The 11,340-nt window shown below is 53.3% G+C and overlaps 4 protein-coding genes across 4 annotated transcripts; 2 read left to right on the top strand and 2 right to left on the bottom strand.

The window, feature by feature from the left end:
* Window positions 1-41: 41 nt before the first annotated feature.
* UHO2_06921 (uncharacterized protein) lies at window positions 42-2,612 on the top strand (the record flags this gene model as incomplete). The annotated part of the gene is made up of 1 exon (XM_041560516.1): window positions 42-2,612. The coding sequence occupies one exon, from the start codon at window positions 42-44 to the stop codon at window positions 2,610-2,612; it is 2,571 nt and encodes an 856-aa protein (XP_041416450.1).
* A 190-nt stretch (window positions 2,613-2,802) lies between these two features.
* UHO2_06922 (uncharacterized protein) lies at window positions 2,803-3,206 on the bottom strand (the record flags this gene model as incomplete). Its single annotated transcript, XM_041560517.1, has 2 exons — window positions 2,803-2,844; window positions 2,958-3,206. The coding sequence occupies 2 exons, from the start codon at window positions 3,204-3,206 to the stop codon at window positions 2,803-2,805; spliced, it is 291 nt and encodes a 96-aa protein (XP_041416451.1).
* A 3,648-nt stretch (window positions 3,207-6,854) lies between these two features.
* On the top strand, window positions 6,855-10,199 carry UHO2_06923 (uncharacterized protein; the record flags this gene model as incomplete). Its single annotated transcript, XM_041560518.1, has 1 exon — window positions 6,855-10,199. One exon carries the CDS (start codon window positions 6,855-6,857, stop codon window positions 10,197-10,199), a length of 3,345 nt encoding a protein of 1,114 aa, XP_041416452.1.
* A 249-nt stretch (window positions 10,200-10,448) lies between these two features.
* Window positions 10,449-11,024, bottom strand: UHO2_06924 (uncharacterized protein; the record flags this gene model as incomplete). Its single annotated transcript, XM_041560519.1, has 1 exon — window positions 10,449-11,024. The coding sequence occupies one exon, from the start codon at window positions 11,022-11,024 to the stop codon at window positions 10,449-10,451; it is 576 nt and encodes a 191-aa protein (XP_041416453.1).
* Between the last annotated feature and the right edge of the window lie 316 nt (window positions 11,025-11,340).

Raw genomic sequence — 11,340 nt, forward strand, 5'->3', positions numbered from 1 at the left:
GACGAGGCGATGCTCGTGCACATACTCGACGTCACGTCACCATGTCTTCATCACAAGAGCCACTAGCTCTGCCAGACATTATCGTCGTCAAGAAGCTTGAGGTGCGCATGATCGTCGGCGTAGACAACTGGGAGCGTGTCCAAGCTCAACCCGTCACCATCGATGCGCGAGTCCACACGGATGTCTCCATGGCAGGCAAGTCGGATCATCTTCCCTACAGCATCCACTACGGTATTCTTGTCAAGCAACTCGAAGCACACTGTGCCACTCATCCCTATAGAAGTCTTGAAGCCCTTGCGGAAGGTCTCGCCAAAGTGTGCATCTTTGTTCTTCATGCTCCCAAAGTCACCTTGAACGTCGAAAAGCCTCGTTCCCTTCTTCATGCTGCTTCTGCTGGCGTCCAGATTGCACGTACTTCTGCCGACTACATGCTCGGCAACACATATCCTGTTCCATCGGATATAGATCCCACCCAACACTTGGACGAACTCAGGCTTTTTCCATCTTCCACGCTCGCGCTCGACGACAAGGTCATTGTGCGTGACTTGGTCATCAATACCATTATCGGTGTCAATCCTTGGGAACGAGAGGACAAGCAAAATGTCAAGCTCAACATCCTTGTCTACTCGGGCTTGTCTAGAGCAAAAGAGGCCAACAGTGCAACAGCTGGTCTCTTTGACGTGGTAAACAAGCAGCACAACTATCGCACCATCGTTCGCAGTATCTCTGCTTACGTTGAAGCAAGCTCTTACAAAACCGTAGAGAGTCTTGCTACCTCGATAGCAAGAGTTGCTGTTATCCAAAACAAGGTCGAAAGGATCCGAGTCAGTGTCGATAAGCCGAGTGCGATCATGTTTGCAAGCAGTGCAGGCGTAGAGGTGGAAAGAAGCCGCAAATTCTTCGAACAAGAGGCCTTACAAGAGGAGCAACCTGTAAAAGCGCAGAACCGTGGCTCTGTTGCTCCTACGCCAAGCAATGTGCCGCTCGCTGAATCAGCGAGCCAGCAAACCAACTCGTACAGCGCTATATCCGCAGTCGCAGTCGAGCAGGGCTGGCATGTCGCTGCCATTGCCCTCGGCTCCAACGTCGGCGATCGGGCAGCAAACATCGAAGCTGCAGTAGAGGCGCTTAGCGAAGCGCGAGACTGCCTTCTCGTCGACACAAGCTTCCTTTACGAGACTGCACCCATGTACATGCTTGATCAGCGCAACTTTCTCAACGCTGCCTGCCGCATTGCTACCAAGTTGAGCCCACACGACCTGCTCAGCCTCACTCAATCCATTGAAGTCAAGCTCGGTCGCGACAAGACCGGCGTGCCCGACAAAGGCCCTCGCTCGGTGGACCTCGACATCTTGCTGTATGACAACCTCGAGATCGACGATGTACCTAAACTCATCCTTCCTCATCCAGGCATCAAGGAGCGAGAGTTTGTTCTCCAACCGCTCAAAGACATTCTCCCTGACTTTGAACACCCATCTTACTCACGCACCATGTCACAACTTCTCATCATGCTCCAGAAATCACCCGACTACGAGCCGAGTGGCGTTTGCAAAGTACTTCCCATCCCTTCTCCAAGCACACGTTCATTGACATTGACAAAAGACACTAAGACATGGACATGGGGCTCCAAGACTTTCATCATGGGCATCATCAACGCCACTCCCGACTCGTTCTCAGATGGTGGCGACAATCTCGTTGCTGGTGATGCCGTTCGTTCTGCAAAAGCCATGGTGGCGCAAGGTGCGGATGTTCTCGATGTCGGCGGTATGAGCACAGCTCCCAATGCGGCCGAGGTCGATGCTGACGAAGAGGCTTGCCGCGTTGTTTCTGTGATCAAGGCAATTCGTGATGCAGGCATTACCACTCCGATCTCGGTCGACACGTTCAGAGCTTCGGTTGCAGAGGCGGCTCTCGCCGCTGGCGCTGACATGATCAACGACGTCTCCGGAGGCGAGCGCGAACCTGCCATCCTACAAGTAGCAAGGAAGTGGAAATGTCCCTACATCCTCATGCACATGCGCGGCGATAGCAAGACCATGAACGGACTCGTTCAGTACGAAGGTGGTGACGTTGTTGCTGGTGTTCGTGCGGAGCTGGAAGCCCGACTAGATCGAGCCCTTCGGGCAGGCGTGCGTAGGTGGAACATTGTGCTCGACCCAGGTATTGGATTCGCCAAGGACAGCGCTGGTAACCTCTCGCTTCTTCGCGATCTAGCCAGACTCACGCAGCCCGAGTCTGTGGCCAAGTCCACCAAGGGCAGGGACGTCGCTTTCTCCGGTGCAACAACACCAGCCGCCCTGGACGGCAACGCAGCTGATTCGATCTCTGCCGCTTCGCCGAACGCTTTGACAGCACGAGGCGCTCCCGACTCGATTCGTGACTCGATCACAAGGCCATGCTGCTCCCTCGCATCCTTCCCAACTTTGATCGGTGTATCGCGCAAAAAGTTCCTTGGTCACATGACGGGTAAGCAGGATCCGAAGGAGCGAGTCTATGCCACCGCAGCGGCTTGCACTGCTGCCATAGCGGCTGGCGCCGACGTGCTCAGGGTGCACGATGTCGAGCAAATCGGTGAGGTTGCCATCACCTCTGATGCCATCTATCGTCATTGACCTGACCTCAAGACCGGAATCTAATCGGATAGCTGGTTTAAGCTCAGCATATCCCTTTCCCTTACATTACGCTCGTTTGCATGCATCTGGTGGAAGTAATGATTAGCATTTCAGTATGATCGAGGTCTAGTAGTAGAAGTAGAGTGCAGAAGAAAGTGTCCAGGAGTGTCGATTTGAGTGAGTTGGATGATTACATCTGAGCAGGGGCTCGTTCGGGCATCGTGGAAGCGTCCTGTACAGCGATTAACATAGCGTTGTCGTGAAGATGCACAAAAACAGGAGTCATGTTGTGAGTAGGTCTGTCTCTCTTACTTGGATTAGCAACCTTGCATGCGTGACACTCACCTGAAGCTGTGCTGCGGTTCGTTGAGACGGGTCTTTCGGCTCTACAAGATGCATCTTTTCACCGATCTTGTGTACTTTTTCTTTGATACCAGCCATGCCGGCGGAGTTCTCACGACGGTGATTGCGTCTCTCTTGAGCCTGCTGTTGCTCTATTTGCTTTTCGACCCTTCGCTCTTCCCAGCCTGAGGGACCTTCAGGCGCCTTGCCTGGCCTGATGACGGACGGGGCTGGCTTGTTGACGGTAGTCATCTCGAATTCGATGTGGGTGCTGTCTGGATCCGGATGGGGTGATTCTGCGAGCTCTTGAGGATATGTCGAGCTGCTAGATGGTGGTTGAGATGATAATGGATGGCATGCCGCTCTTGTGACCAAGTCTTTGGACCCGGCATGGTTGTGAAAGCAAACTTTCAACGACAGCTTCCGATGCACGGCAGATGGCAATGGCAATTTTAGCGGATCAAATTGAGGCTGCACGATGAAGCAATCTCGCGTGTCTGTTCAATATAAGATCGCCGATTCTCCAACCCAATTTTTGAGAATTGGATCGGTGATGACTTGCTTCAACACGGCAAAGTCTATGCCTTGGTAGATTTGATTGAGCTGATAAGCTTTGATAGTCTAGCTCTCGACCACGAGCCAATATGAGTAGTCATGCTTGCAGGCCGCAGAGTGCGAATATGACCGTGCGCGTGCGGTTTGATGGCAATAGGATGCAACAGAAGAGAGCTCACGTAGCTAGGTCTCATGATTCAGCAACACCGATGCTCTCACATCACGCTTCTGACGCTTTTAAATGGATTGTCGATCGTAAGGGACACTGATTGCTGTAGGCCGCTGATGAATGTCACTGACTTTGCCCGCGTGAGGCCGTTGCATCTATCGTCTCGGCATGGGTTGCTGGTCTGTGCTGTCCTTGCAAGCGGCCACTGAAGATTGGGAAGATATATGAATCAGACGTTCATGGGTTGGAAGAAGGAGGCAACAATCTTCTCGTCCACCGTTTCAACAAGCATCTGCTCAGATTTTTCGCCGCATTCCGCGCTCTATAGACACACACGGTAGCCACCGACTCGAAAGACACCAAGGTGAGTAATGGCCGACGTTCTCAGTGGAAAGGAAGAGCATATACGATGGAAGCGTCGGAGTGGAAAAGCGCGTTCCGTGCGAAAGCAAAGTGGAACAAGGATATCAAGGGAGCCAGGCAACATCGAGGGGATTCCGAGGCCAGTGTCCGGCATGGCCCCTGCTGGATGTCTAGGGTATCGGTGCTGCTTTGCCTCTACAAGGACGGAGAAGGCTGCGCAACACTGTCAACCTCTCACATGGGCCACTCCGGATTCCCTGGCGAGCTTGGAGCCACCTTTGTCGGCGAAATCGAGAGGATCTGTGACTCTTCTTGTCTTTCGGACATCGGCCGCATCGTCCGAATTGATCCTGACTGGGCGAGTGCCAAAAAAGGAAACTTATTAAAGCTGTCGACCTCAGGCTCGCTGTCCGTGCACCGGGCAATTGGCTCCACCAGGCAATTGGCTCCACCTTGGCTGTCAGCCTTGGACTGGAAGTTTTTTTTTTTTTTTTTCTTTTTTTTTTCTTTTTTTTTTCTTTTTTTTCTTTTTTTTCTTTTTTTGACAGCTTCCCCGCACTCTGGCTGTCAGCTATGGAACACACGAACCGCGCCTCTCCGTCTTTCTATGCCATCTCGGACTGGCTTCGAAAGTATGGGGACAGGAGCGTGGCCATCTGCGTCGGCCTTTGCCTCGGACGCTTGGAAGCAGTCGTCTTTTGTTGTTGTTGTTGTCGATTGCTCGAAATCTCTGCTAACGTAGCAAGTGGCCCCTCCCTCTTTTTCCGCCCGTTGAATATAAGCAAGCATCATGTTCGCTCGAGCCTCTCGCCTTGGTACTGCAATCCCCCGTTACTCTCCATCTATTCGTTTATTCCACACCTCCAAGCCCAACATGGTCAAGGTATGTAACTCATTCACCAAACAGAACTCCTATATTTACAGCAGCTTCTAACGATCAAGATTGCATTTGCTTGCATCTCTTGCACCGTCTTTGATAGATTCTCGCTGTCCTTTACTCTGCCGGCAAGTACGGTGACGAACAGCCTCGTCTGCTCGGTACCGTCGAGAACAAGCTCGGCATTGCTGACTGGCTCAAGCAGCAGGGCCACGAGTTCATCGTCACCGCTGACAAGGACTCGACCGACTCCGAGTTCCGCAAGCACGTCAAGGATGCCGAGATCGTCATTACCACCCCCTTCCACCCTGCTTACTTGACCGCCGAGGTGCTCGAGTCCGCTAAGAACCTCAAGTGCTGTATCACTGCCGGCGTCGGTTCCGACCACGTCGATCTCGATGTCGCCAACAAGAAGAACATTTCGGTCTACGAGGTTACTGGCTCCAACGTCGTCTCGGTCGCTGAGCACGTCGTTATGACCATCCTCGTTCTCGTCCGCAACTTTGTTCCCGCCAATCGACAGTACCTCGAAGGTGATTGGAACGTTGCTGAGGTAGCTCGTCAGTCCTACGACCTTGAAGGTAAGGTCGTTGGTACCCTTGGCTCCGGACGTATTGGTACACGCGTTCTCCAGCGATTGAAGCCCTTCGACTGCGCCAAGCTCACCTACTACGACTACCAGCGCAACGAGCAGCTCGAGAAGGACACCGGCGCTGTCCGTCGCCAAGATCTCAAGGACTTCCTTTCCGAGCTCGACGTGCTCACCATCAACTGCCCTCTCTATGAAGGTACTCGTGGCCTCATCGACGCCGAGAAGCTCTCCTGGATGAAGAAGGGTGCTTGGATCGTCAACACCGCCCGTGGTGCCATTGTCAAGGCCAAGGACATCAAGGCTGCCCTTGAGTCCGGCCACATCCTCGGCTATGGTGGTGACGTTACTGACCAGCAGCCACCTCCCAAGGGTGAGTTGACAAGCAAGTTTCTTTTCACGAATTTTCGAAAAACAATTACTAACTTTTTACCTTGAACACTATGCAGATCACCCATTCTATACCATGTCAGCCGACCATGGCTCCCCCTACCGGTCGGGAAGCCAGGCAGGTAATGCAATGACGCCTCATATCTCTGGTACCTCTCTGGATGCCCAGACTCGCTATGCGAACGGTGTCAAGGAGATTCTTGAGAACTACTTGAGCGGCAAGCCTCAAAAGCCAGTCAACGTCATCGTCGAGAATGGTGCATACGCGACCAAGGCTTACGGTCAGCACAAGTGAGGCGCTTCTTGAGCCTGTTAGCAGAGGCCTCATGTAATGCTCTGATTGAATCGTATTGCAGTTGAGCATCTATCGTCCAAGACGCCGCGAACGAAACGCATTCAGATTTTGGCACAGCGAGAATTTAGGACCTGCCGGCCTAACAGTGTTGGTTTTTTACTGTGGAAGTGGGCAAGTATCCGGACAGGCTAGGCGCTTAACGACGTCGGTCGCGTAGATTGCACTCAACTTCAAGCATGCTCTTGATAGTGTCAGTTGACATTGCAACAAGATACAAATGCACATCATCCTGCACACAGAGGATGAGTGAAAAGCGTCTCTCGAGAAGAAAGGAGAGCTAGGCATCTCTGAAAAATGAAATGCCAAATCGCCGATTCGACACCACTGTGACTGTCGAGTGTGAGTCTAGGTGACTTTGTGGAAGAGTGTGTGGTGCTTTCTTGACCGCCGAAAAAAGTTACTTGAGCACAGTCCTTGTCCTCCTGAGCATCTTCCAAGTTGTACCTGCTCATTCTCAAGCTCTTCGCTCCCGCTTCTCAACACTCCAACCATTCCTGACTTGTTACACTTGCCAAGCTGATTCCAATTACCTCGGCCGCCATTGAAGCTGTCCAGCAATCCTCTACAGTCCTTGCATACACGACCCGAGGCTAGCAACGCATATGCCGAATGCCCATCACAGCGACGACTCCATCGAGCCTACTACACCACCCAAGCAGCGTGCTGCCAACAAGACAGCTCCACGCATCATCTGCCTCGACTCGAGTCCCATCATAGCTTCTCCGGCGCGCGCAACTTTCGCCTCATCCTCCAACATGCCCGAAAACAGCTTTCGCTCGGCGATGAACTCCGGCAATGCTGCTTCAATCACTCGGACCTCCTTTAATGCTACCCACAGCCAGAGCACCAACGGCCTATCACGCAAGTCCTCTGACAACAGCAATTCGACGGCGCCTTCCAATCGGTCAAAATCTTTCAGATCTAGTCTCGAGCAGTTCAGGTACGGCGGCTCCAGCAGCTCTAAGCGCGAGCCAGCTGCATCAGATAACAGCTCCCAACTCAGCCAAACCGAGTCGTCCGACGAAGAGCGCAAACCCAAAAAACGTCGTCTTGTAAGGGGCCGACCAACTCGATCTCACTCCCGCGAGCCCTCTCAAGACAAAAGTAGCGCGCTCAAGCCCAGTAACGGCATAAAGGATCCAATCAAAGGCCCGCACGATGACGATGACAACGATTCCGTGCGAGAAGTGTCACCGCCTCCTGCTCGCAAACCTTCCACTACGCCTTCAGCCACGACGAAACCTCCCTCTTCCCAGCCGACATCGAATGGCGCTCAGCCTGTGCCCATCTCTGATGAAGAGCTCAAGGAGAAGGCTCGACGCATCATGAAACTTCATCCACTCATTGAGGCTAAGCGCGTTCTCTCGGCTTTACGCCAAACTCGCGGCGACCTCAGGAAAACCTTAGACTTACTCACATCTAGACCTAGCACGGTTACCACCAAATCGGTTGGCGTCAAACCGACTAGCCATGGCCTTCAACGTCCACTGCAAGCCACCGTTGCGAACCGTGCCCCACAGAATGGCACTTCTCACCTGTCCAAGCAATCTAGCCACGGCAACGCCAGTTCCAGAGCCTCGACGCCGGCCCTTTCGCGCGTCTCCTCGCAACAGTCGACTCAACAGTCGGTCTCCGTCAAAAAGCAGCCACGAGGAACGGTTGAGATCAGCTCTGATGACGATGACTCTGACGGCCAGGATCGAAGCGAGAAGGAGGAGCGCGCTGCTGTCAAGTGGTTCAACACCGCTGACGCTAGTGCCCTCATGGACACAACCAACTGTTCTGCGCAGCAAGCTGGAACCATCATCGCACTGCGTCCTTTCCATGACGCCGACGACATCGAGCAAAAGCTCGGGAGCAGATCGGCCAAGGGGGTTACACCAAGACTCTTCCACCAGTGCAAGGATCTCATGGCCGGATACTACCAAGTCGATCAAGTGCTAGCCAGATGCGAAAAGATTGGTCGCGAGCTGAGTGACGCCATGGCTTCCTGGCTGCCAGACACCAGCCAGCCTGTATCGCCGCTGGCATCACCGGCATTGACTGCCTCCATCAACGCTTCCGTCGCAGGATCGCGTGAAGGCACGCCTGCAAGCACGCTCAACTTGTCTAGTATTAAGAAAGGCGGTTCTTCGACCGACAAGTTCTACCTAGAGGAGCAACCCAGATTGCTTGCCGATGGCGTCAAGCTCAAGGACTACCAGCTCGTCGGCGTCAACTGGCTTCACCTCCTCTACCGCAAGAAGACGAGCTGCATCCTCGCCGATGAGATGGGTCTCGGCAAGACTGCACAAGTGATCGCCTTCTTCGCGCAACTCAAGGACATGGGCATTCGAGGTCCTCACCTTGTCGTAGCTCCCAGCTCAGTGCTGGAGAACTGGGACAGAGAGTTCCGCTTTTTTGCTCCAACCATCAATGTCCGCAAGTACTATGGTAGCATGAAGGACCGTGTAGAGCTCAGAGAAGACCTCGCCGAGGATCCAGATCTCCAAGTAATCTTGACAACGTACGACATGGCCGCAGGTGGACCACAAGACCACACCTTCCTGCGCAAGTTTGGTCGACGGGGCTGCGGCCGCGTCGAATGCAAGCCTGGCTGCGACGAGAAAAGTTGCCGCGCTGGTGGCTTCGAGGTGTGCGTCTTTGATGAGGGTCATATGCTCAAAAACCGCAAGTCGCAAAAGTATGAAAAGCTACTCAAACTCAAAACTCGATGGCGCTTGCTTTTGACCGGCACACCCTTGCAAAACAACCTGCAGGAGCTTGTCTCGCTGCTCAACTTCATCATGCCCGAATACTTCTCAGACGCCCAAGAGGCTCTTGCTGCCATCTTCAAGGTAAAAGCGGGAGGACAGCAGAACCAATTGTCGAAGCAGAGGGTCGATCGAGCCAAGAAGATGATGCATCCTTTCGTCCTGCGTCGTCTCAAGGACAAGGTGCTGACCGACCTTACCACCAAGACGACTCGCGTCGAGTACTGTGATATGACACCAGTGCAGCGCAAGATCTACGCACAGGCGGTCGCCAAGACCAAGCGTGTTGCAGCGGCCGAAGCCGAGGCAGCCGAGTCCACAGCAACGACTACCCGCAAAAAAGCAGCAGCCGCGACCTCCAACAGGGAAAGCGGACACGTACTGATGGAGTTGCGTAAAGCAGCGAACCATCCGTTGCTAAGCAGACAGCTCTTCGACGAAGCTAAAATCGATGCCATGGCTCGAGACCTGATGAAGGAACCCGACTATGCCGACTGCAACTTTGAGCACGTCAAAGAGGATCTCCGCATCAACACGGACGCTCAGCTTTCCTTCTCTGCACAGAGCTACCCGGCTACCCGTAAGCACGTTCTTCCAGGTCCGGAGTGGATGAACTCGGGCAAGATCAAGGCATTGCAAAGACTGATCCCCGAGATCCAGGCCAAGGGCGACCGCATTCTGATCTTCAGTCAGTTCACGATGGTGCTCGACATCCTTTGCGTGTGCTTGGAGCATATGGGAGTCAAGTATGTCGGCTTTACCGGTTCCACACAGGTCGAGGATCGACAGGTGCTGGTAGATCAGTTCACAAATGATCCCTCAATTACCGTGTTCCTGTTGTCAACAAAGGCGGGTGGATTGGGTATCAATTTGATCGCAGCCAACTGGGTCATTCTGTTTGACCAGGACTTCAATCCTCACAACGACAAGCAGGCGGCAGACCGATCGTACCGAATGGGGCAGACCAAGCCAGTTTCGGTAATTAAGCTGCTCAGCCGTGGGACGATCGACGAAGACATTCATGCGCTGGGTGAACGCAAGCTCGAGCTAGCTGATCGGGTCTCAGGAGAAGATGACACCGAGTCGGACGAGGCTGAGCAGAAGAAGATGGCTCAGACACTACTGGCTAAGTTGCGCGAGGCTGCCTCGCCCGACATTCAGGAGATTAGCGATGACGAAGGCGAATCCAAGTGAACAACCTAAGCTCCATAGATATCTCAGTGTACAACTCGCGATAACCTTTCGCAATGCTATAACTTAATGCTATAACTCAACTCCATTGAAACAAAGCTGGCGTGCGAGCACAAGCGTACATAGGCGGGCCAGGTTGAGGACTATGCTGATAAGATTGCTGTGATTAGGGTATTAAGTTTATCCGTCAGCCAAGGCGTCCGAGATGATGGAGATGAACGATTGAGATGCAGCTTTAGGACTTGCAAATTGTCATAGCTCAATATGCTTGTGGGCAGCCGTTTGAGGTGGCGGAGAAACCGACTCAGCTGCCAACTTTTGTGTTGCTTGTGAGTGAGGTGAGGAATTGCCCATATCGCTGCCAAGATCGATCCACACACCAAGGCCTTGATGCTTGCCTAGACCAAAGTAGAAGCGCTTTGGGATTGTCACATGCCTTTCCGACCAGGGCAGCGAGAGGCGATAGAGTGATGAGCTTAGCTCTGTTGCAATGTTCCCAGCAGGTCCAGAGCAAGGTCTGTGGAGTGGGCTGAAGAAGCCGTTGCCACCGGACAGTCCGAAGTCGAGCCAGCCGTAGCTCGGACGAGGCTGTGAAGAGTTGGAAGCCGCTGTTGATGCTGTAGTGTTGATTCCACTGAGCGGCACAATGGTGGAGCTGGGGCCGTACCAGTCGGAGGATGTGCTGAATAGGCCGGTCAGTATCAGGGCGCAGTACATGCATGGTTGAGAGTGCATTGCAAACGAGACGAGGAAGAGGATGAGGAAGAGTGGGGATGTCTTGGGAAAGGGAAGCAGGAACAGTGGTATCCACCACCGGAGGCAGTACATCTTGTTGATGCTAAATAGCCGTGCTGCAGTGGCCTCGTACGATGGTGGAGTTGATGTGGATACCGGTGCGGAAGCGTAGCATAGTTACTTACATCGTCCAGAAAGAGCCTATGCACGTCACATGCTAATCCAGGATCGGGTTGCCGGAAGAGATCAGCCCCGATTTAGACCGAAATCGGGCAATTTGAATGCAACTCCTTTCGTCCCTGCATTTGCGGAGAGATCAACACTAGTCAACTTACCCGCGCTTCTTCCGCATTGAACCACCATCACCTCCTTTACTGACATTACACTCATCCTCGACAGTCTCTCGGTA

Source organism: Ustilago hordei (assembly GCF_900519145.1).
Source record: "Ustilago hordei strain Uho2 genome assembly, contig: UHO2_contig_22, whole genome shotgun sequence".
NCBI lineage: Eukaryota > Fungi > Basidiomycota > Ustilaginomycetes > Ustilaginales > Ustilaginaceae > Ustilago > Ustilago hordei.